The sequence below is a fragment of the Chenopodium album genome, chromosome 21, assembly GCF_948465745.1.
Source record: "Chenopodium album chromosome 21, dcCheAlbu1.1, whole genome shotgun sequence".
Lineage (NCBI taxonomy): Eukaryota > Viridiplantae > Streptophyta > Magnoliopsida > Caryophyllales > Amaranthaceae > Chenopodium > Chenopodium album.
Genome location: NC_137854.1, coordinates 38,496,210 through 38,523,180, shown reverse-complemented (window position 1 = coordinate 38,523,180; position 26,971 = coordinate 38,496,210). Strand labels below are relative to the sequence as shown.

The 26,971-nt window shown below is 34.0% G+C and overlaps 1 protein-coding gene across 1 annotated transcript in view; it reads left to right on the top strand.

The window, feature by feature from the left end:
- Positions 1 to 22,294, top strand: part of LOC145600991 (agamous-like MADS-box protein AGL27) — a 31,462-nt gene extending 9,168 nt beyond the window's left edge. Inside the window, exons 2-9 of the mRNA XM_081656888.1 lie at positions 18,048 to 18,126; positions 18,950 to 19,011; positions 19,090 to 19,189; positions 20,052 to 20,093; positions 21,465 to 21,506; positions 21,591 to 21,689; positions 21,771 to 21,869; positions 21,949 to 22,294. Of these exons, the coding sequence (XP_081513014.1) occupies positions 18,048 to 18,126; positions 18,950 to 19,011; positions 19,090 to 19,189; positions 20,052 to 20,093; positions 21,465 to 21,506; positions 21,591 to 21,689; positions 21,771 to 21,869; positions 21,949 to 22,074 (649 nt within the window). The 3' untranslated portion in view covers positions 22,075 to 22,294. The remainder of the gene's footprint in view (positions 1 to 18,047; positions 18,127 to 18,949; positions 19,012 to 19,089; positions 19,190 to 20,051; positions 20,094 to 21,464; positions 21,507 to 21,590; positions 21,690 to 21,770; positions 21,870 to 21,948) is intronic.
- Positions 22,295 to 26,971: the final 4,677 nt, after the last annotated feature.

The following is a 26,971-nucleotide window of genomic DNA, read 5'->3' as shown; positions in this document are numbered from 1 at the left end:
TGAGATTGGTATCATATATATATTTTGATAATACCTCCAGGCGCAAGCCAAGTCCTTCTTTTCGCTGCTATCTTCGAAGAGAAGAATTGTAGATGTGTTTACCGTATAGACCATGATTCTCAACTAGCTTATAGACTCTAGCAATAAGGACATTATCAAGGGTTCATTTTTGCTCAATGACCTACTGTTTTCTTTCCTACCAAATACAACAAGCCATGAGAGCACCTTTTTGCACTAGCTTTGCATTTATTGTTTTCCAACTATCAATCAAATTGCACATGAAACCCACACTTTCCCATCTGGACATAGCATTGCACTCACATTCATCCTAGAGTTTACGAACTCATTCACAGTCAGAAGTCGCGTGCCCCACTATTTCGACCTCACAATAACACCAAAGAACACAAAGCATTCTCAATCAAGTTACAAAAGTACAAAGTACAGTATTTGTGCACAACCTCCTAAGTGTTGGACTTTTGGGCTAACATCTTTTCCCCAAATTCTAACAAAAGCATGGTGGAAATCATCCAAATTGTACCCCTAATTACCTATCATGTAAGACATTTTAATAGAATAATCCCACATATCGATAAGGCTCAATTTATCTCATCCTTTTGGTGTTTGGTTTGTGCACAACCTCCAAAGGAAATGTCGGACTTTTAGGGTAACCTCCATTCCCCAAATTCTAACAAAACATGGTGGAAATTATCCAAATTGCACTCCTTACCTATCATTTAAGACGTTTTAATCGAATTTGGTTGTGCCAACTTAGAAGGATAGCAAGCATACACCTTGTACCTGTACTGCTCAATTAAATCCACTTTTCATTCCCCCCTATCCCCATTAGTCAAATTACCCACAACCGTTAAGTCTTTAGTTTCAATTTTTGTCACAAATCTGCCACACGAGTCTACTAGCCAAGGCTCCCTCCAAATGTTAATGTTCATGTTGTTACCAACCCTCCAAATGATGCCCACTTTTACAAGGGCTTTGGAACTCTAAATACTTCTCCAAGCATAAATCCCATACAGCCCCAAGCTAGCCTTAAGAAATAACGAATTAAGATACTACTTAGCCTTCATAACCCTTCCTAACAATGAGTCCAGATTATAGGTGAGCCTATAGGTGAGCCTACACAGTTGGCTTCCTAAATAAGCATCATCAAAAACAGTGAGATTTTTAAACCCCATGTCTCTTAAACATTTAGGAGAACACATCATCTCCCAGTTTTTCCAATGGATTTTCCGCTTGGAATCTATTTACCCCCACTAGAACTTTGCCATTACCGACGAAATATTTTAGATAAATGTACACCCCCATGAGATAAATAGGGATGGCTTGAATCATAGATTTTTAGGAGAATTTCCTTCTTGGACAAATTTTCTCCTTCCACACTTGCAACTTTTTCCAGATTCCGTTAAGTAACGCCCCAAACATTGCACGCTTTGACTTGCCAATAATTATAACTTATAAGGATGCCTAACTATTTCTTATGCCTAATTTCCAACAAACCCTCTCTTCACTTAACACCTACTCTCTTATTGAAAGAAACCTCAGACTTCTCATACCCCCTCCGTATTTTATTACTTGCTCCACTGTTCTTTTGCGGCCGTATTTTATTAGTTGCTCCATTTTCTTTTTGAAACCTTTTACAATATTTTATTAATTTCTTCTCTCCTATTGGACCCTTAACTATTGTACTTTAATATTTTGATATTCTCTCTCCTTCCACTTATCATACGCTATTTTTCCACCAACCCCACTTTCTTCATTTTTTTTTGACGGGCACTTTCTTCATATTTAATTACTCTCTATTATTTCTTCTAAAACTTCATGCATGGAGTAATGGAGTAATTAATTTTCTCAACTATCACTTTCTCAGCGGATGCTACTTCGTACTACTTGAGTATACCAACTATCACTTTGCAATCTTGGTGGATTGTTCTCGTAAAAAGGAGAATGTCATCAGCATATAGGTGGGAAATTTCGCGGCCATTATGACTTGCATTTGCCCCATGAAGAGTTTAATCTGAATTAAATGAGAAAAAGCATTAGCAATCAGAATAAAAAGATACGGGGATAGAGATCCCCTTGCCAGAGATCCCTAGTTAGTCACTAACCCACATACTCCTCCATTTATGTTAAAGGAGTAAGAAACTATTGAAACACTGTTCATAATCAGATTAACCTTATCTTCCATCAAAAGTTCAAAACCCATGGCAAGAAGTAGCTAACGCAAAGAATTCCACTAAACTTTATCATAGGCCCTACTCGCTCATGTCACGCTTCAATTCATCGCAAGTTTTCGGCCATTACACCTTGTCCCCATAGTGTGGGAAATTACATGGCAATGAGGGCATTATTAGTGATTAGCATAGGAAGTACACTTTTTAGCTTAATTACAATCGACTTTGACACTAATTTATTTAGCACACTATACAAAGCAATGGGTCTAAATTCCAAAGTTGAAGTAGGGGACTACTTTACCTTTGGAATAAGAACAATATTGGTGGTTAAGGACCTATGAAGGATATTACAAACAAAACTAGCACTATCATCACCAATAATGTGCCAAAATCGTTGAACCTGGTTGGGAGCTTTGCAAGGATGCATTTGTTAAAGAAGCTTTCAGTTGATCTCATGGAAATTGTCGGTCTCGTAACACCCTGATTTGCACCATTTGGAGGGTTAGATGACTTGAAAAGACTCATGTAAATGAATAATGATCTGTTTAATCTCGTCCCCATCCTAACGCCATACATTCCCATCGTCAAACAGCCTCGCAATGTACTTTTTCTTTTTTCTTTGCGAGACTTTATGATGAAAGTACTTCGTGTTTTAATCACTATCACGAACCTCAGAATCACGCAACCTTAAGTACCAATAGGCCTCGTGTTTATCATGGAGATCATCTAACTTTTTCTCCAGCAAAGCACACTCTTCATAGCTAGTTTACGAGATTGGGTTTTGTTGGCAGCTAAGTCCCCAATTTGATCAACAAATTTTTTATGAGTCTACGCACACCAAGCAGCTAGCTTACGCTTCACAAGAGCCATTCGAGAAATTGCATTCTCCCGCGCGAGCTCTCCCGTACACCCTAACAACCTGCTCGCTACCCTCATCTAAGTAACCATGAAGTTTTGAACTTAAAATACCCTTCATTTCTTTTTCTTTGTCTTCCTTTTTGCTTGATAACAATTCGGTGTGGCTCAATTTATAACGAATCAAATGGTCCACTATCAATTTAGGCAAGCACTCTAATCATGAGGAGGTAACAAGGAAACAGTTTAGCCGCTCACGAACTCTAGTATTAGACGAATTCCCCCTCCCCAGAGGCGGATCTTCTAAGGAGTTGGCCTATGCTTGGCCCCCCTTAGAAGTTAGATCTAATCCAATTATTATTAAGAAGCGATTTTTTTTTTTTTTTTTTTTCAAAAAAAGCCAATTTGTAGCCCATTGGATTTAAAATTCAAAACACCCTACATACCATGTTTTTACTTGGCACAAACTCCAATGTGAGTTTGACATATGACAAATTGACCCATCTCTCAATACATAATTAATGTCAGTATTATCGGTAGCCAAGTACAATTTTTTTATTTTATTTCAAGAAAAAAAATCTATATAAACAATACTACAATACTACGTTATTCATTTTTACAGAATTAGAGTATATATATTTATGAACTGATATTATACAATGGGTTCTCTTTTTAATATTTAATATGATATTATATTCTATAGCTACTTTTAAGAAAAAAAAAAAATAAGGTTAAACTATTTTATATTGTTATTAGTGTCTACTATGGCTTAAGTTTAGAAATTAAACTTTAATTCGGCCCCCCAAAAGAAAATTGTCAAAATCCACCACTGCCCCTCCCCTTAGTGTGCCACTGACCCACATAGCCAAGATCCTGTTAGCCACACACATCAACCGTGTCTCTAAAATTTCCACTTCTCTTCTTACTTAATCTGTCAGCTCCTCCCTTGATCTCTTCATAGCTAAGGAAATGATTTCGTTGAAGTCGCCTCCAAACATAATAGGAATTTCCACACCAGGCTATCACAAAGGCGCCAAATCAAAGTCCACGTCTTGTGTTTGTCCTCCTCCTTCGGCATCCAGAAATCCCAACAAACATCCAACAAGTCACACTATCATTCATGAAAATCTCCACATTTAAAATTATGAGAAAACGAAACAAGTGAGAAATCTATATCATCTCTCTAATATATACAAAAACCACCTACTTGCGAGTCCAAACGCATGAGCATAACCAAGCTTAATGTTCTCTACGACATTCTTCTAAATCATCGTCTCCGACAAAAATGTAATGCTAGGGCATAAATGTTGCTCCATCCACGGAGTTGGAGAACCATCCGAGGGTTGTTCATCCCTTGGCAGTTGCAGCATAACAGATTCGTAATTCTCAGTGAGGTTGGTTAACATCATCCTCTGCCAAAGTCTTAGCTACATCACTCACAACCTCCATTTGCTTTGAGTGTTTACCTCGTTTCTTTTTTTCCTTTAAAATCAACCATTATGGAATTTATTTATTGATTCGGTAAAGAAATATCCATCATAACATTCTAAGACTCTGCTGTAGCCTTCCTTTTCCAATTCTTCTCATGTTCATGGTTAGACCATCACTACCTTTACCAATAGCGAAAATTGCATCACATTGCGGCTCAAAGTCAGTAGAAGGAGTACAGATTCGATCACCATCCGTATTGCTTCCCTCTTCGGCACTCCTTATCACCTCTTCATCTGCCTCTCCTTCCCTATGTACTTGGTACCTTAGGACAACAAGAAGTGTATTGTGGTGGTCCTAGGCTAGCTGCTAATAAGAAATCACCTTCCCTTCAAAACCTCCTCACACCTTTTGCTAGCAATCATCGAACCTGTCTACCTTTGGTGACAAATAAGGCTTTTTTGCTTTACAACAGGTGTCTACTTTTTTTTGCCTCTATTGCTCCACCCCTCCTTGAAGTTGCTTTAAGACTAACTCGGTACCCTAGCCTTCTCTTTTTTTATCCTCTTCAGTGACAATGTGACAGTCTTGCTCCGAGTGTCCCATAATTCCACACGCAAAAGATACGACAATTCTCATATGCAAAATCCACTTAAGCCTCTGTTCCCCTCTTATCTTTAACTTTTTGGTACTGATGCCAATCACCATTGTCCTAATAAACTCATCAAAACGACAATTGAATAGAGGTTAGTTCTTAATGCAAACCCATAAGGGCGAATGAGTGATAGAGATCTCGCCAGCTTGCTTATCTCTTTTGATTTCTTTCAAAAGAATCAACATATTATTGAAACACCAAAGGCAACCTTCTAACACCTTTTCTTTTTCCCTCCAATAGAAGAGTTGGAATGCAAACATATTATGTCGACTTACCCTAATTACTTGGCCATGTGCGGGAGCCCTAACACTTGTTATAGTGCATTTGAATGCTTTAACATTGTAGTTTCTTTCTGTTAAAAGTTTCCCCTCAACATTAAAGAATGATTTGAATTATCATCGCTAGGGTTTATTTGTCCCAAATCCGTAATCGTTTCCCGCTCTTCAAGCGATAGTTTTAGAATTATTTCAGGGAGCTCCTCAGCAACCAACCACATGGGTAGATCAACCAACGACAATAGGGATTTCTAAACGGGATAGAGAGGGAGCCCTTTCTTTCGAGGGAGTTTTTAGGCATTTAAGAAAGTTGTGGAGGGGTTTTACCTAACCTTTATTTTATGGTTGCTGATGTCACCTAGAATATTTTGCAATCATATGAGCCCAAAGTGCATGATAGAGTGAATTGAGGAAAAAAAATATATTATAACTTAATACATTTAATGTTTATAGTTAGGCTATCTTCAATGAACTGAAATTATTTTTAACCAAACTTATACTTCCTCCGTTTTCTTTTACTTGCAACACAGCCTTGTGGCGCGTGTTTTGAGGTCGGGTTCATGTAATGTAAACGGACAAATTTTTCATAATAATTTTTACAAATGATACTTAACCCTATTCTAATTTTCGTGTAAAAATTATATTGATAAAATCGCTCGTTTACCCTCACTAATCATCTCCTAAAACTGCGTGCTTAAAAGGTGTGTTGCAAGTAAAAGAAAACGGAGGAAGTATTATTTTTACTATTTCTCTACCATATTTCTTCTTTAAAGTTACTAATTTTTACTGTAGTGAATGAATTTATTTTCACTAAATTGAAAGTATTTTTACTAAACTGAAATTACTTTTTTTTAACATTGTTTTTTTAAAAAATGAAGTGAACATGGCCTTATACTTATGTATTTAATGTTTATCAATATAATTATGTACAATCATTTCTTTTTTGTCATATTTGCCTCATTAAAATACAAACAAAATTGTTAAATAAAAGAAAACAAGTAAAACGGTATAAGCAAAAGCTATAATTATTGTTAAATACTTTTTTAATGTTTTGAAAAAGAAACCAAAAAATTTCATACAAATATGAAGCAAATATAAGTAACTACTAACAATGAGCTTTACTAGATTTTACAAATTAGCAAAGAAGATAACAGTAACATCTTGACTTCATGTAAAGGTACCCTAATTATTGGAAGGAAAACATCTTTTGGCTTTAGGAGGACTACCTTTTTCCAATTTTCTTACTAAAAATGTGGGAGATAAATTTTTGATGGGACAAATCCTAATGTTATAGAATAAACTAAAGAAGAAGAGTAATATGGCAAAAAGGTACTATTCTAATTAAGCAATGGCAAGAAGAAACTTGCATATATAGAAATACCAATGAAGTCATATAAGACACATTTTTGCTGTAAACCACAACAATCGAATTCGTCCCTCAAAATTAGTACTCGTAGACTAAAATCTATTAGATTCAACTTTAAAGATTAAGATCTAGTTTCAAAATACATTCAAAGAATACTTTTATTCATCTTATCATTCTAGGTTAGATTGAAAATTCAAACAACTGTGAAAAATCTTTGAGGCCTGCTTCTTTGATAATCTATATTGGATGTAATGAAATTTCCCATATTTCTCTTTATTTACCACACATTCCTTTGAGTGATTAGCCCTATCCTTCTTCCTTTCTTTTTCCATTTTCATAACTCTTTAAATTTACTTTGCACAAGTAGTTTTACATCTAAACTTTATTTTTTCTTATTCCTTAACCATAAATTCTTTTCCTCTTCTATAATTTTTACAACCCTGAGGGAAAGAAACTCCATATACTCAACGGGACATGGTTTATCCTTTGTGCAAACATCCCTTATAAACTTAAACCCTTTCACCCTTAGAAGGAAAGCCAAAGTCTTTACACATCCCCCCTTCACTAAATATTGATGTGAAAACCTAAAACTCAACATACTTAAATTAAACCCAAACTCAACTTGAATGAAAGACTAAGTAGCCAATGAAAACAACCAATTACATAAGATCCTCAACTAGATATACAAACTTTAACACTTGGATAAAGGAGTAGATTACTAAGAGTAACTCGAAGCATAACCCAACAATACAAGAAAAATGAGAGCATGAAAATGGATGACTAGTGGAATAAAGACTTTCTCTCTAAGTCAAAGTCAAGCAATGCGACATTATTCTAGCAACGTGGATGCTTGGCTCCTTTTTGGTGGTCAAAATGTTATTTGTAAACCTATTAGCTAACTTTTTCGATAGGACAAAAATTACAATGAATTGGTGAGTGCCTACACAAATCTGTTACTCATCGACATTCCAAAATAGATACATTTGTTGTCTTTTCATGTAATAGACTTTCTTTATATTTGACCAAGTCTTGATCCCTAACTACCTTTTATGATGCATTTGCCAATTTATATGTATAAAAAAGATTTAAATAAATCAAAATTAGAAAAATCCTTCTTTATTTTATTCTTTTTTATTTTTTTTTTTACCTTTCTAACATCCTTCCAACCAAGTCTTATGATGTAAATTAACACAACATAAACATCATTAATGGTAGAAATTAAGGAGAAAGAACATACTTTGATTAATAAACCAAATTACAACGATAATGAATGATAATTCCACTTTCATGAGTTGTCCAATTTTAGCTTACCAAGCTAACCCAAAACAATCAATCAATTAAGTTAATTCTTTATATTCTTCTCTTATATATAGATTCCTCTAACTAACTTGGATTATGTTAAAGAGATAGGGAATACTGAATTGGATTAGTAGAAGAAAAATACAAGGTATAAGATTTAGGGTGCGATTATCATGGTTAGACTATTACCCAAATCAGTTTTTTCTCCAAATTACCTAATTCCGTCCCAAATACGTCGGGTTTAAATTTAAAGAACTTATATCCTTGAAAAAAGAATCTGGATCCATGGATGTAGGTTAAGTCCAAGATCCACTATCATCTCAAATGGGTTGTATTAACATTGGTTAAGAGTTAGGGAATGAAAAGTGGATTTGAAGATAACAATCTCATTTACAGGCCTTTTTAAGAGGTAAGCTTTTTTATGAGTTGGCCTAATTTCTCCACTTAACTCCGAAAACTTTAGGCTAGTCCTACATCACTTTTCTGTTAATTGCATTGACATCACTCAACATATTTGTCCCCAAGGTGACCTTATAGTTAACATTATTACCTTGGCCCTTTATGCAATTGTTATAAGCAACCTTAGGATCTTTCTTCACACTTCCACCTAACGCATGTGACCTCCACTTAACCTTAGCATAGATTCCATCATTTTGAATAATAACAAGAATACCCTTATTAATCACTTCTAGAATCCTCATGTTCCTCTATCCTCCATAGAAGGTTGCAATGAAGAATCCCACAAGTTTCTTCTACCACTATGATTTTGATTTCCACCCAACTTCACCACTACTTTTACTTTAGGTGAAGAAACAAAAACCACGGCTAATATTCTTACCTGAAAAATAGTCGTGTTCTCTAGTTGGCCACTTGCACCGGATCCACCATTTGCGAAGCCTATCCCTCCACCTTTTAAGCTACCATAAGTGGTTTCACGACTAGTGTAGCATTTCCTTTAGATACTTGGACCACCACCAAACCACTTCTATAACTTCTATGCGCGATTGATTTACCTGCAAAACTATCTAACTCCTAATGTACCTTTCTCAAAACTGCAAAGTGAATCATCAACTTTGTTTTCAACTTTGTCTTCAACATCGCCACTGAAGCTATTCCACTCATTTTTTTTCTTTTACTGTAGTTTCCCACCATGTAGTGGTTGAATGTTTATCCATTACCCATTGAATAGGTGGTTATGTACAAGTAGAGATGACAATGGATTGAATTTGGAACGGCAAAGCTTCACTAGCATCCACCCACCGTTCAATACTCTCCATCTGCATCCATTCATTACCCACTTAATATATCACTCGTATCCATTGATTCCATTCATTCGTCATTCACGGGTGAAAAAAGTGGAATAGGTGACTAACAAGCGAGAAGTTTTCACATGAAATATTAATTTGTAAAAATTAGTGTTTTTATAGTAGAATTTATATATATATATATATATATATATATATATATATATATATATATATATATATATTTTATTATAATCATAAAATAAAAATATACAATAATATGTTAATTGGGTGGGTTAGATGGCTAACGGATGGAGTAGAGTACTAATGGATCTGATCCATCATCTGCTTCATCCGTTATTCGATTCTCATCCATTTAATTTGTGTTTCCATTTATTTAAATCGAGCAAATCGTGTTAACAAATATCCATTTAATATTGACGTCTTTATTTTAGCAACTCCACGTCAACTTGGTTGTAAAACGGTTGTGCCTCCATTTTTGGCAAAACCAGATTTCCATTGTGTCTTTGTAATATCCCCTACATTTTCAAACACTATAGACTTTCAAACTATTAATATTAAGCCAATCCTCGTATGACCACTTGTATCATAGTCGTAGTCATAATTTAGGACGAGCTTATTGTTAAACTGTGCTAGATGTGATTTTTCCGGCCACGAAATTCCCGGTACTAAAGACACCCATTTACCAAGACCATACTTCTTCCCACTCATAGAATGGTTAGCGTCAGTAATATACTTCTTCCATTTGCCATGCATCATTGTGAAGTCCAAAGACGGCCACCATTAACTTCTCTTTTTTGTTTAACTATAAAATTTTGAAGAAATCCTCCAATTAAATTATTCATTTTAATATCTTTTGTTGAACTAAGTATTCTGAAGCTTTGTTGGATGATCTTCAATTCTTTAAGACCCAAATCTCTCGATTTTTGTTTTCATCAAATTTTTTACCAGCTTATCTCTACGGACACAATTGCTATAAATAAACATAGGTTAAACATCATTAATGGCAAAGAATAGGGGAAGAAGATGCTTTTTAATTATAATTTGAGTTACATCAATTATGGATAATAGTTCCATTTTCAAGATGTGTACTACCTCCCAATTCAGTTTACCAATATGCTAAATAAATGTTCAACATGCTAATTCTTTTCTATCTTCTATAATTTATATAGAATTTCTCTAACTCCCTTATCCTCCTTGAGACACTAACTAGAGTATATTGTTTGAAAATAAAAATAAAAATAAAAAATTATATTGCACTGGTTACATGCCTCATATGCCTTATATGAATTCATTGTGTATCACTTTACATTAATCTTTTGTTTATTTCTATTTTAAAATCTAGAATACTATAATTGTACCTTTTCAGTAAGAATTATTTCTTTTAACATGTCGCCCTATTTCCACATCGATAATCATCAAGCAAAGCCTTAATCTCATAAGTGAGGTCGGCTACATGAGCCCAAAGTGATTATTCCGTATAATCATCCACAAAAATCTTCCTCCTCCTTCCCTTACGATAAAATATTTCATTCTCATGCAAATCCATATGCGTCATACCCTTTATAACTATGGTCACACTCTTCCACTCTTCGTACCAGTTCACCCTCGGGTCTACATGCCCGAACCAACGCTTGCGATTTTCCCAGATTTTGTCTACAATGCCTGCAACACCCACTTTCTTGTGAATAACCTCATTTCTGATTTTATCTCTTTAAGTATTTTATTGCTTAAAGTATAAATTTTAATTTCCTAGTCCAAACCCTTATGAGATTCTTCATATGATACTTAGATTAGTTCACCCTTACTCTTATTCTTTCTCCTCATATAAGGACCGATCTCTCTCCTCCCTTACATCCAACAACATTAGGCATCTGACTTTCTCTCTCCATCCCCCGTAGTTTCCTCCACCACCCCGCTCCCACTCCCTATCTTCGCAGTCGCCACTTGCCAACGCTTGTGATTTCCCCGGAGTTAGTCTACAATGCCTTGCCTGATTACACCCATTTTCTTTTGAATAACCTCATTTTTTTTCAATCTTTTTAAGTATTTTCATTGCTTAAAAGTATAAAATTTCCTAGTCCAAAGTTAATATGGCCATGTATTTCTAAAGGTCACCCTTGTGAGATTCTTTCATGTGATACTTAGATTAGTTCATCCTTTTATTTTACCTCCAAAAGGAAGAGAATCATTGAAATGGCTTTGGGTTCTTCTATATCGAAGGCTAAAAATAAGGAAATATTTTATTACAAAGGACAAAAAAATGTGTAAATCATACCAATGCTTTACACTAAAAGCCCTTTTAAAACATTAAAAGGAGCTTAAACTTCCATGATTCTCAAACAACCATAATATTTCAAAGCAAAAAGTTATAGGCTGTGACAACCTTACCTAGAAGTCCTTCGAGTTTAATGGAGTGAAAAACATTTTACCCTGATTGTCATTGAACAACTTCCCTCCTTTATCTACAATGGACCCACATGAAGAATCACTTACATGCGTAGATATGTCCATGCCAATAACATTAATAAAATATTGTCTTTGTTCTTTTTTAATTGACATAATCATTTTGGGAAGTTACTTTTAGTTTTTTTTTTTTTTAGTTGATGCACATCCATTTTGGAAAGTTTATTTACACTTAACAGATTTCTATATCGTTAAGCATAATTCATATAGTAAATGTCAAGTTTACCCTTACTCTTATTCTTTCTCCTCATATTAGACCTAATCTCTCTCCTCTCTTACATCCAACAACATTAGGCATATTGTCACGGTCTAGGAGTTTGGGCCCCAAAACGTGCGACGCGCTCTAGCCTTTTGGCGTCAAGAACGCTAGCCTTGTGCGGAAGAAGGGCTTGTGAGCATTTAGCAACACAAGCGTGCAATTAAATCTTCAGAGCACTCACGTCTATTTGGGCGACAGAGTGCGGGTGGTCGGGGCTTATGACAGCCGATTCTTTAAGGCGGGCACAAGCGGGTTTGAACCACGCGTTCTTAGTGCATCAAGTTGGTTTGGAGGGGAGCTATTATGCAAGTAAGACACAATATCTATAAAAGTCTAACAACAAACAAGCATAAAAGCAGTAGAGGCATCCGACTTTCTCTCTCCATCCCCTGTAGTTGCCTCCACCATCCCGCTCCCACTCCATATCTTTGTTGTCGCCACTTGACAGACCACCATTCCACCTTTGCCACTGACATTCTTTCCTTTTCCGTCCTTCCTCCGCCATACCACCGATACTATAGTCTTCAATTAATTGACTACTCAACTCCTCTTGACTCATTGAAATCCTCATCATCACCATCATCACCACGAGATTGAATCAAGATCTTAATTTCAACGATCTATTGGAAAACACAATACTAATAAGATCCATCACAACAACTTCTAATATGAAATAATGAGCCAAAATAAGTCATTTGTACACGGAGATGTGTAATTTAGATTCAAGTAATTATGTGCATAATCTTGTTAACTAACATATTGGTCTCATAAACATCGTAATACTTACCGTCAAACAAATTGCTATTGCAGAAATGATATATGAGTCCTCGACAAGTAAATTATAAAAATAAAGTAAGTTATGATTAAGGATGTTGGATGATGATAATCTTTCGTTCTTTTCTTTAATTGAAGAGGAAAAAAATTGATTGAAATAGTTTGATTAATGATGTTTAATTACAAAATTGTTTGAACAAACTAAAGTCATTTACTTAACTTAGTTAGCATAAAAAAATACTTCATAGTATTTAACGTATCGTTGCAATTTCAGCAAAGATATATATAATATACACATATGCACCTTCTTATCTACTATTATTATATAATAGTTTAACTCCATCTCATGATGACCCTTTTACCTCCGCTTTGTTTATTATAGATGTGAAATTTTAAATATGAGTTTTATATAAATTATTCGTTTGTTGTCCTAATCATAAAAAATGCCTTCGACTTTTTACTTTAAGTGATGTGTGAGTGCTTCTAAGAACTTTATGTTGATTGCATTATAAGTTCTTTATTTGAAACATTAGAATCATTATTTCTTTTTATGTGAAATTTTGATTATGTTAACATGAAAGTTCATGATGGTCTTGTTTGTTTGTTTATTTGATAAGGGCATCAATCATTTCATTTTCGCATACACTAGAAGGACAAGAAGGAGAGAGTATTGCAAATGGTACAAAAGCAAGATTCAAAGATGTGTAATAACCACTTTAAAGGAAAAAAAAAACATCGCAATTTCCTTTTTTTTCATGATAATTATTAAGTTTTGAAGTTTTTTTGTACCAGATTGATAGTTTTATTAACTACACAAAAGAATCCTCATTTTGCCATATTATTGTAAGAACATAGTTTCCAAGTTTTATACCATGAAAATATTTTTATTTCATGATCTTTCATTAAACTTTTGTAAAAAAGTGAAATTACTTTGATATATACAAAACTGAAATTGCTTTTGATTCATTTGTATGTTTTTTAGGCTATTGTGGAATAACCTAATTTTAAATTTTTGTTCTACCTTAAGTAAATAGCTTTAGTTCAAATGTTCAATGGAATGATATTTAATATTTTTTCAAAGTCTATTATGACAAAAAAAAAAAAAAAAAAAAAATATATATATATATGTATAATAAAAAAAAAATTTTAAAAAAAAATAAAATAAAATAAAAAACTATGTCTAGTCATGATAAGAGGTAAAATCACTAATTATGTGATCTTTGCAACTATTTTCTAAACCATGGCCAAATTTTTTTAAAAAAAAATTGAATTAATTTTTATTTTATGACACTATATAAAAATAATTTCAAAATGAATGAAGCTTTCAACAAAGGCATCCATCATTAAAATTAGAAATGAACAATGCATTAACAAATTTTAAGAATAATTTGCTACTCCAATATGTAGTTAAACCTTTCAAAAATTTATAAGGTTATAATACATTACTTATAAGTTAAACCCTTCTTTACCTTACACAAAGGACATTTTTTAGATCTTCAAACTAATACATTATAGCCCCCCTTTGTAATTGTCTTTTTCACATTATCTTACATTGTTTAATATCCTATCAAGTATTTTTACCTTTTTTTATTTCTGTACCTCAAACCATGAGAGGAAGATTTCTTAAAAGTTGTGATTTGATTTGTTTTAATATAATGTGTTTACAGGTGATAAAAAGTAAATAAATCATTGAAATATGTGTTTAGGCATAGTATTACCAAACACCACATGTAAGCGTCCCACGTTGATGAAAGAATAGGGACTTAAAACACTTTATAAAGCTAAGGGGCTAGTCCTCCTATTGCCATATGATTATGGGATAGAACCTTCTTGGACTTGTGAAGTGGACTCTTTCTCTAAAGAAGGGTGTGGCCCCGTATTTAACAATAGAGTATACTCCCACCATCCCTTATTTTTGGCCCCAATTCCTCTTAGTCCATCCCTTTAAAAAATTAAGGGATAAATGGAGAGCTTTAAGATGTAACTTTAGCATTATCAAAGTCAACATGATAAGGTCACATGTTCAAATCTCATCCACCTCTCCTTTCAAGTGGAATATTTCGCACAGATATGAGGAATTTCATGCTACATATACATTTCAAGCCCAAAGGGCTCTTATGTGAGGGGGCATGCTAAGAGTATATAAATCATTCCTTGGCTTTAACCATGAGCTTAAGTTTTTGGTTGATTTTGATGTGTAAAGAAATAATTTAAATGAGAGAAAACCCTAGATATGTGCATGAAACTCTTTTTTCTAGCTTCATTACCTATTTTATCAATTTAATTTTTAGTATTTACATCAAACTTTGGGAACAAGGCTAAAGAATTAAAGGTGTTTTTCTTTCTTTCTTTTTTTTATATCATGTTTGCCCCACTAAGTGCTAAAAAAGTTTTGCATTTTGTTGACAAGAATGGGAAAGTAATGCTTAGTTTATATTGATGCATTTAAACTACTTGTTCATAATAAGCTAAAGTAATAAGCTTAATATACCAAATACACTTAGAATGTGTTTCAAGGAAAAAAAAAAAAGAGAGAGAGAGAAAGAATTCCTTCCATTTGTGAATTAAATTCAAAGGACACAATTCAAAAATATTTGAAGACTGAAAGACACAATTCCTTTTGTGTGATGTATTATATAAATAAAATTTTGAGAAATGATTGAAAGGTGAGTAATTATACATTTTGATCTTGGAACTAGAACTAGAACTAGAACAAGAACAAAGATACAATAAGAGCTTAGTGTAAGTACCTAGAAAGAAAAAATCTAAGAAGTGAACAAATAACTTTTAGGGTAAGTTAGAAGAAAAGTCAACTCCAAAAAAAGTTCATGAAACAAAATGTATGATATGACCCTAGCTCGAAGGTGCTTTTCTTACCTTTCCCTCCCTAAGGTTTTGATTATTTTTTTTTTTCCATATTTTCCTCTTCTTACACCTTAAATTGTTTTATGAGTTGCTTTATATGCCAGCTTTAACATGATGCACAAACTCTTTGTTTTCTTTTTATAATCAAAAGAAAAAAGGGGATGTTTGAAAAGGTCACTTATATATCCTATCATGTGTAAAATGGGTATGAGCAACTCGAGTATGAATTTTCTTTCATTTCATAGATCTTTAGTCATAATAGACCAAGGACGGTCAATTTTCCATCATAACAAGAGATTCTGCCAATAACTATATTAGAGAGGTTGTAAAAACTAGAAATAGAGATCCCTCATGTCCATAATGATCATGATTCTATTGTTAGTTTCAGCTAGACATTTTTTTTACCCTTTATAGTCTCTACGAAGTCTTTTTCAACTTTGAAAACTTATGATCCTAAATGCTCGATCCTAATATAAAAGGTTTGGAAGTTTTTTTAAAGGACTTAGAGCACATAGATCCATTGACAATTGTTTCGGAAAGATCAAGAATCATTTGTTGCCATATACATTCCATGAAACCGAATTGTTGGCAAGTACAAGACTTGGATAGAAATTTCACTCACTTGATCGGGATCTTGTTACTATTAACACTTTGCGTAGATATTACACATTCTTCCACTTCTTACTCTCCAGCGATTTAGGGCTATTTTGCTCTAAGCCTAAAATAAATTCTCTTTGATCTAGATAGTGTATCTGAATAAGCATAAGAACATTGGATATGAATGAAATTTTCGTAGCTCAAGTTTAGTCAACTTCCCTCCCTCTCCATTAAGAGTACAACAATAATGTCAAAAATCCTTAAGAACATAAAGATTATTTCCTTTAGTCAAAGAGAAATCCTCATTAAACAAGCCTATTCTTACCAAATGATAAATAAACTATTTGGAATGGGGCGAGGGTTTGGTTTCACTATGAAATTGACTACTACCTCTCTTTCACAGTATATGCAACAAATGATTTTGCACGGACTCCTAGACAAAATTTGTTTGTAAATGTTAAATTGAGAGAGAAAGGTAGTGATGCATGTGATGAGGAGAAGATAGTGATGCATGTGATGAGGAGAAGATAGTGATGCATGTGATGAGGAGAGATGTAGAGAAAAATGACAATTTAAAAAGGAAAGAAAACATTTGTTGCACATAATGTATATCAACCAATTTTAGTAAACGTAGTACACATTTATGGTACAGAATGTTGGGCTTCTAAGAAGGAAATACGCATGTTAAGGTGGATGTGTGGGAACACTTTAAGAGATAGAATCAGAAATGAGGTTATTCACAAGAAAGTAGGTGTGGCAGGCATTGCAGATAAACTAAGGGAAAATCGCTTGCGTTGATTTAGGCATGTAAGATGGAGACCCGAGGGTGCACCGGTTCGAAAAGCGGGACTATGGAGGGGTAAAACGAGGGAGAGAGAGGCCGAAAATGACTTGGTTGGAAGGAGTTAGGAAGGATGTGAAGTATATGGATTTGCATGAGGATGAAGCATTAGATTGTAAGGGATGGAGGAGAAAGATTTATGTCGATGACTACACAAAATAATCAAATTTGGTTCATGTTAGCCGACCCCACTTATGGGATTAAGGCTTTGAGTGATTGATTGATTGTACTACATCTTTACTCATTCGGGGATAAAGGATTTTGAAAAGGAAAGGATTAATTAATAGATAGACCATTTCTCTTTGTACCAAGGGACCTTAGCATATCATATGAAGGAAGTTCAAGGTTTTTGGTCCAAAATCTACCTTCCCGAAAAGAGGTTTGACGATCTTCTTCCCTATGTTTTCTCGTTAATTTAAAACTATGCACAATGGTGTTGCTTCTACTTCCACATTCTTTGTAGTTGGCTCATATTTCTTTCATTATTGACCTTTATACAAGAAGTTATAGGTAGCAAAATATAGTCTCCATGTCCATTGTCATTGTTAAAGAAACTCCGGCTAAGATTGTGATGCTATACCAGAGTTATCTTAGAAAACTTTATGGGATCTAAAGAATAAGGTGATATCCATAAGAGTTCCTTTTAGTTCTTGGCCTCTAACCACCCTCAACTTACATTTATAGGTGATATCCATAAGAGTTGTGTCACTTAAACACTTACTGCTAGTATATTGGATGCCCTGAACTCTTGTTATGGCTTTCCTCCCTAAATAGCACAAAATTCTGTTGGTTTGATGATATTTGAAACTTCCATTCGATTTAGAGTACAAGGGCTTACCCTGCTCCTGTATGGATAATTCATGTGTGTTTGACTTACCTTAATACTATGGTTTAAGACATGGTTTTTCTTGTTCAGTTTGTCTCAGATTCTTAAGCGCTATCAAGATTCTATCGCCGCAGATGGGAAAGCTTCAATGGTTGTTGATGAAACAGAGGTAATGAACATCTCAATTATGTTCATGTATTATTCCACTGCTACTCCCAAGTCTTTTATACATGACAAATCCTAATGAATTAGTTGTTCTGACCGTATGCTAGAGACTACTCTATGCGGTATTATAGTACATCATATAGGATGATATGGCATCACTAATACTACTTTATGATTGCACATAACCATTGGTGACTGAATTTTTGGTAAGCAATTACAGAACGACATTGATGAGAATGCCTTCAGTGTAATCCTTGTTATGCAATTTGCGGTCTAAAGACTGGTTTTGGTATTAGAGTAATTAGTGTTGAGATATCTGTTCTCAATCTTTTGCCGTTCCTCATGGTGTGCACTGTTACTCACAGCTCACACCAGCTTCCTTGATAGTGTCTTTCTGCTTGTGTTCAAGTAGTTACTGGTATGGTACTAATCCTCTCAAGATCCTGCCATCAAAGGGAATCATTTGGGGGGGGGGGGGGGGTTATGGCTGTGCTTGTATTCTTGTTACTGTTCCATTCCATAGCTGTCAACAGCTATCATGGTAGAAAAAGCCAGGGGCGGGTATTGATGTTAGTGTGGATGGAGATTATTTATAAAGTCTGCATAGGATAGTTTCTTCTTGTATTAGAGTATTGATCATCCTTGTAGACATTATCGATAGTCCTTCACTCCGTTTACTGAAAGTTTCTGAATTCTCTGTATCAAGCATCATTCTTATTCTAGGCCAGGAAAGAATTTTCATGCTATGAATATTCATTAATGTTAATATTTCTCTTGACCTTTTCCCTCATTTATAACAATTTTGGTGTTCTTTTTCTTGTGACCAGAGTTCCCCTTCTACATGCACAGAAGTCCAAACATGTAGTGAACTAGTAAAAACAGTTGAAAGGCAAGTATTAAAATGTCTATCTGCTTCTTCTTCTCAAGATGACATTTCTTTGTTCCATAATATTATTTAATCTTGCAGGTATCTAGAAGGCCCAGACATTGAGAAACTTAGTCTGGCTGATTTCATGCAGCTGGAGAAGCAACTAGCTGATGCCCTTCTACAGACAAGAAACCGAAAGGTCTCTCTTTGCCCTTGTTATCTCTTCCCTCTCCTTTGTTGAGTTGGCCATTGGGTTAGTGAAATACTATGTGGCTAGTTCCTATTCTTTCTCCATTACTCCTGCAACTTTCAAACTTGAAGGAGCTTCATAGACTTAATTCTTACAACTACTTCCATCATCATGAGAAATCATGAGAAAATTTCTCTCAAATAAAACAGCAGACTACACTTGTAGTCAAGCTCCCAATTTTCTGATTGGTTATTGTGTAATTTGCTCACTAGAAACAGGAAAGTAATCCATTCTTGTGGAGTGTGTAGAGTACATTTTGCACTATTTATCGTACAGAATGGTTTAATTTCTTCGCTGAAATGTTCAGCAATACAAAATCATAACTCTTGGCCCTTTTATTTCCTTTGGTTATTATCATTCGCATCCAGTAACCATTTTACTTCAGAAACGCTAAACTAATATCTAATCTCATAGCCATACTAAATCTTACCCCAGTCAGTTGCTTTCTTGTGAGCAGTCTGTAGTTATAAGAACCTCTTTCCTTTTCTGTTTTTTGCTTCATCTTTCTTTGAGTTTTTCTCAATCGGGTGATCTTTTCCCCTACTACGGATCCCAACTGCCTCCCATAAACTGAAAATCCATTCTCACCTCAACTTCTTCCCAAACACTAAGGATGACAATGGTGAGGTTGGGAGAAGCCAAAGAGGGCAAATAAAAGGGAGGAGCCAAGGAGGGCCATGAAAATCTCTTCTCAAGCAATCTTAAACTAGACACCACACAATTCATTGCTTAACAATTGGGTAGATTCTTGATCGCCATTCAGTATTCATCAAATGATTAGAACTGACTTCGATACTATGGTTCTTAACAGGCTGAGCTTATGCTAGAATCTGTGGCTGCACTACGTGAAAAGGTATGGCGATTTCCTGTTCCAGACTTCTTGTATCTGATAAGAATAATGTGTTATACTTTCAGCTTCTAGGTAAAGTTGTACTTATTTACCAATGTAGATGCATCCCCATTTATATGATGACTTATTAACTAGTCAAAGGAAAGACTTGCCAATTCATCTTTCCTTACCAGGATCTATGTCTGAAACTTGCAGCACTGCAACAAAGAAGTAGAAAGCATCCTAAAGCTTATCAACTCCCACTGCAATTTCTTTAAACCACTCGTAATTTAATAGGTTTTTATTGACAATGTTCTTTTCATCTACATTGTACTTTGTTCTCACTTTGAGGTAGGGGGATGGATCTTGTTGGGCAATGGGAGAGATTGCTTGTATCTATCAATTCTCATGGGACACCCAACCAGTTTTGATAAGCATATGTAACTTGTAGTCCATTCCTCACTGAACAAATGAATTTCACAAAGCGATTGCAGTGATAAGATACTTACAAACTGGCAATACTTTCCGTCTCTAATTTCCTGATCTTGGACACACTACCTTGAAAGTATAGGATAAAACTAGAACCTATGGAACTAATCCCAGAGCATCCTTGAAATTTTCTAAATTATTCACCTAAATAGGAAACCTGCAGCATCACCTCTTCAAAAATGCATGCAGTTAAGGTTAATAAACTTGGTGTACGTTCCCTTTTTTTGACATCCCTTCCTTTTCTTGAAGAGAGGAGCTAATGCATACCTAAGTGCTCCAGCCAACTAAACCTATATTACAGCAAGTTGTGAACCTCTATACAACCGCAATTAACAAACTACTGAACCGTAATATAAAGTTCCTATGTAGAACCCAGAACCCAATTAAATTAGAAAAATCTATGCTGAATAGAGTTCCTTAAGTGAAAAATACAGAATAATTGTAGGCTTGTAGCTCAGTTGTGGATTTAACTCAAAAGGTGTGGATGAAGTACCTTCGGTGTCCTGAATTTTTTTTTTACCAATTGCTCCTCATTCAATAACTAGGTTAGTGGGACTTCTTCAATAGTATGAAGCATGTGAAACAGTTCCTTGTTCATTCAAAGCAAAAGTGATCAGAAATTTCAGATGGGAATATGTAAGTCATAGGAAGAACATTTCTAGAAGAGTTGTCCCTCGATATTGATCTTCTTATAGTTAGATAAGGTCTAAGCATTATGATCAGGCTCAACTTCTTGCCCAGGCCTGTCAACTATAGCTGATCTAAATGGGGAAATGGTAATAATGGGCATTCTTTGTGCGTGCACAAGATATGCTTATGTCGACTGTGTTTTAGTTTTCATTTTTTTTCTCGTCTTCCCTTTTTTTAGTCTTTTGGAACTAAATCTGGTGATCACTGCTACAACAGGAGAGGATGCTGAAACAAGAGAATGAACAGCTGAAGGATGAGGTATATATTAGATTAAAAAGAACCCAAACTAGCCTAGATAAGATTGAGGAAAGTGGTTACTTATGTCAATTGTATGGGTTACAGGTTGCAAGATTGATGGGCAATTCCAACAGTGGAAACCATACAGATTTAGATTTAAACGGTGTAATGGAGGAGGGTGATGATATACAAGGCCCACATCCGGTGAGAACACTTCCTCAATCAAAAAGATTCTAGCCTAAGAGTGAGGAAATTGGTTACTTATGTCAATTGTGTGGTTTGCAGGCTGCAACATTGATGGATAATTCCAACAGTGGGAACCATGCAGATCTAGATTTAAACAACGTGGTGGAGGCAGGTTCTCATATACAATGCCCTCAGCCGGTGAGAACACTCCCTCTGTCAAAAAACTTAGCCTAAGAGTGGGATAATTGGTTACTTATGTTAATTGTGTGGGTTGCAGGTTGCAAAATCGATGGCCAATTCCAACAGTGCAAACCAAACAGATTTAGAGTCAAACGGCGTGGAGGAGGTGGGTGCACATATACCATGCCCTCAATCGGTAAGAACACTTCCTCTGCTATGGTAGCAGCTGTAGGGGCATGAGGCTAAGCATTTGGAAATTTTTTTCTTACTGGTAATGCTAATTGGGCTATCTATATCCAATGAAAGCTCCTTATTTTTCTGATGAGGACTCGCGTTTTCATTTGATTCCATTGTCTCCAATATGTAAAACTATGATTGTCTGTTCATACCTATTTATCAACTACTATACTACACCAGTGTAATAAAGTAGAAGCAGTGAATAATAAAGCATTAATTTGCAGACATGTTGAAGATTAATGTATTGTATATTTACTTGGTCAATACATTCCAGTGCAATCTGTTACTAATGATGTGACTTAGTCTCCACTCTCTCCAGTTATCTTTGGGATTCTGTGGTTATGCTATCCTTACAATCAGGCAGGGAAAATCAGCAACATAGACAGAGAACACGAAGACATTGGTATACTCGAATAGAACTGTGGTTCAAGACTACAGTTTCTGTAAGAGTAGTCATGCAAGATTTGGCTTCAAGATAGCAAGAAAGGTGAAAGTGAATACATTGTGCTGAAGCTTGCAGCTGTGTCGTATAAATATTCCGACAGGAGTGACAGCTGAATCCAGACGAGGGTGGATGGGTGCAAGTGCAGTATGTTGGTGCCTAAGACATGTTACCCTACTGATAAGGTTCCAAACTTATACCTCCCCTCCACGGCCTCTAGTCAGTTAAGGTGTTCATATGCTATATCAAAATCTTATCGTTTGACCGGAATCACAAGGATCCATGACATAGGTAATCTTACCCTTAACCAGTCAATTATACTATAAGTTCCCAATTTCCTAAACATCCTTTGTTAGGGGCAAGTCTTGTACTAGTATAAAATTATCATCATGAATTAGAAGGCAAAAGATTCAATAGAACATACAGTCTAAAGCAAATAAAATAGAAAAAGCCAAATTACTTGCAGTTATCTGATATATTCTGTTTCATGCAAATAATCAAATTACTGACAGTTAAAAATGAATCGCCTCATCTCATGACTATTGTAATGAAAATGAATGAAATAAATTGAAATGCTTCATGATTGAAATGAAATTAAAAAGAAAAAAAAAATTACCGGCACTTTAAAATTGAAATGACTAAATTCAAATGAAATTATAAACAATTATAACAGAATGAAATTACTTACCCTAAACTGCAATGCCTCAGGATTTGAAACTCTGTTATTGCATGCTTGATTTGTTCCATTGTCAATTCGTCTAACAGATTGAAGTCTTCAAAAAGTTGAACTTCCAAGTATAAAAATCCATCTTCGGGTAAATATATAGAAAGTAGCTTCAAGTTTGATGATGTATTTTGACTATTAATACGACAACTAAATTTATAGAACCGATAATAGAATATTCCATACAAATATTATATTGATTTTAACTTACAAACTCAATGAACAAATTTCGGTAGCACCCAGCGTAATAATGATGCAATCGAGATTTGATGTCACCATCTCAAACCTCTTTACAATACGGTCGCAAAGTGAGGATGTTGCAATCGATATTTAATTGCCTGCATTGATCATAAGATATACGTGATGAATATTAAGTACATCAAAGAAATATGATCAAGATATATAAAATAAGAGAAAGAGATATAGGTGACGATTAATTACCAGGCAGCTAATTAATTATATCGATTGCTAAACTAAAAGTAAAACCTTGAATTGGTATAAATTGTAATTTGTAAATGCATATTTTTGGTAACGAATGAATGGTAAATACGGGTGCATTGGAATTTTGGTAAAAATCGCATCAACCGCTAGAAGATATTTTGGTGCCAAGTACACTGGTTATTAATAACTTAACAAGTGTCACCACTCTAGTTAGTTTTTTTTGGTACGTGTTCCATTGATTATGGGAAAACAAATCAAAGGATAATGGTAGTAATTCACTCATTTCTCATTTTGTATTCGGTGATACTTTATTTTTTGTCCAAAAGGCAAGTACTTAGGGTAACACATTAACACGTGTCGCGGCTTTATTTAACATGTCATTTTAATTAACATAGGATTAATTAATTAATTAATGATTCAACGAAGACATTGATATTTTTAAGATGATAATCACGCACAAATTGATATAATTACCACTTGTATTACTCTCGTATTAATATGTCATCAATATTTCTTTTTTTTTTTTTTGACGAAAGTCATCAATATTTCTATTTTTAGCTTCTTATACATTTTCCTTATCGCTATGACATTAATAGGCAAAATGATTATTTTTCTTTTTTTCATTAAATCTGAAACTATTATCATTTGGGTGTATATAAACATTGGAATGGTTGGATAGGGAGCGCTTTCACTTATTAACAAAGCTAAGTAGCTTAAATAGTAAATACCACTAATACCTTCTTAACAAAGCTAAGCTAAGTGCGCTTTAGGGTGCGTTCAAAAATATATTAGGCATTGAATAAGAAGCAAATCCAAAAAAGATTTTTAAAAAATGCAGCTACAAATCTACAATGAGTCAATGAATACCAAATGTGTGGACTGAAATGATGAAATGCATCATGATTTCAAAAGGGCTTGAATTGGGTTCAAACTTCAGATCTGTATCTTTGGGCCTCCTAGTACATGGAATGCCTAGCTTGGTTTTAACAATAACAATAAATGTCAAATGAGGGTAAAGTAATGTAGACATGACTCAATCTCGATATTATATTTTGATTTTCTAACACTTTATCAGCTAAGCCAATCGGGATCATACTACGATCTATTCTCGTAGTAATTTATTTTATAACAAAAGTAAAATGCATGTATTTGAATATGACGATCTAAAGGAAGAGAAAGAGATGGGATAACATTTACCAAAGAGCTTACATTAGTTTTGGAGACTGCATGAAATTTGTGATATCTTGAAGATGTTTCTTGATTCTTTAAAGGGTTGCTGGATAAGTTTTTTTTTTTTTTTTTTTTTTTTTTGACAAAGGGGTTGCTGGATAAGTTGATACATGGAAATTAGAATTTTGGACAAACATACCACTTTTATTAGTTTTATTTATAGGAGTACTACTTCTAGTAAAAAGCAGTAAACTTTAGTAAGAGAAATTATTCGAATAATACAAAGTAAAATGTTAATAATAAACGAGTCGACCGCTAGAAAATTGATAGTGTTACATGTTGTGTTTGGCTATGTGTCTATTTATGAGTCATTAAGTGTCAAGGATGCAGAGCAACAATTGTCCGTTGTCCCTGCTTTTTGGTTGTTACTTGCTTTGTAGTCGGCAATACATCTTTCTGTTTATGGGCTATTTATTGGGGGTAACGATTATGGCGATCACCTCATATTCACGTGGGATGATGGGGGAGTTACATTACTTAGGCCCTAATCTTTAGAGTTGCTCTGTTCTACTATGCTTTGCTAAGTCCTACTCTGCTGAAATCTGCTCTGCTTAAAAATAATAATTAATACTCCCTCCATCCCTTAATACTATACCTCTTTTGAGCATTTATTCCTCACATAATAAAGAGAAAGAGGCATTTTATTAAGGGACGGAAGGAGTATTAAATTATTATAATAGTAATTAATATTTAATAATAATAATAAGATAATTAATATTAAATAATTATATAATTAATATTTCATAATAATAATATTATTATTACTATTAATATTGGTGCTCGTGCAGCTGCTCACATTTTCAGCAGGATCGGGTTTGCTATAGCTAGAGAGGTGGGGGCCCAGATTGTATCTCGGCTTCCCACCAATTTCTTGTAAATTGCTTGACTTTGTAGGTTTTCTGATATTTATATAATAATAATAATAATTATTATTATTAATAATAAAAATAATAATAAAAATTAATATTTTAAGATAATAATAATTATTACTTTTTTATAAATAATAATAATAATTATAATAAGTAATATTTAAAGATTATAATATTAATGCGATAATAATAATAGTAGTAGTAGTAGTAGTAGTAGTAGTAGACTGCTACTAGTAGTAATAGTAGTAGTACCTTATTAGACCTAAACTTATTTGAACTTATTTGATTTGATTAAACCTGATTTGAATTTACTGTACTTGATTTGAGCTTATTAGACTTGATTCAAACTTATAAAACGTAATTACACTTATAGCATCTGATTAAAACTTATCTAAACTTAAAAAATAATAATAATAATAATAATAATAATAATAAAGATTACACCCTTAATAATTTATATAATTTGAAATTTCGATTGAAGTTGTTCAATGTGAATTGACTACAATTTAAAAGGGTAATACTATTAATGCATGGAGTCTTACAATCATTTATGGGCTAATATGATGTGGCGCCAAATGACAAAATCGGTGACACATGGCAAAATAGCATGTTTTGCCATGGGTTTTAATATATATATATTGATTGATTGATTGATTTCCTCTAATTATCCTACCCTATACGAAGTATATTCAATGAATTACCATAGCATTGCAGATTTGCAGTCTAAATTTTAGAGCAACTGTATTCCTTTTGATGGTTATATGTGTATTTTAATTATAACTAAGGTACTAGACTACTAGTTGTTTGAAGGTTGTGTGGGATTTTGATTATAATTAAGGTACTTGTTATGAACAGTTGAACACCTCTAAGTCTCTAACGACATGTGTTAAAAAAACAATTTTTATGACTTTTTCAATGGTAAAAAACAATTTCATGATCTCCATCCAAATCCACCACTACTTTTTAAAATTATTGTATATTCCTATACTCAATAATTTTTTAAAAAAATTTAATACTATCTTTATTTTACAAATTTTTAATACTCAAACTATTATACTCTACTTCCGCAATTCCGCTTACTTAAGTCAATTAATTAAAAATATGTGTTGGTGAAAGTTTAACACTTAAAAAAAAACAGAGAGAGCGTTATATTTTTATTTGCAACCAGCCACCCACG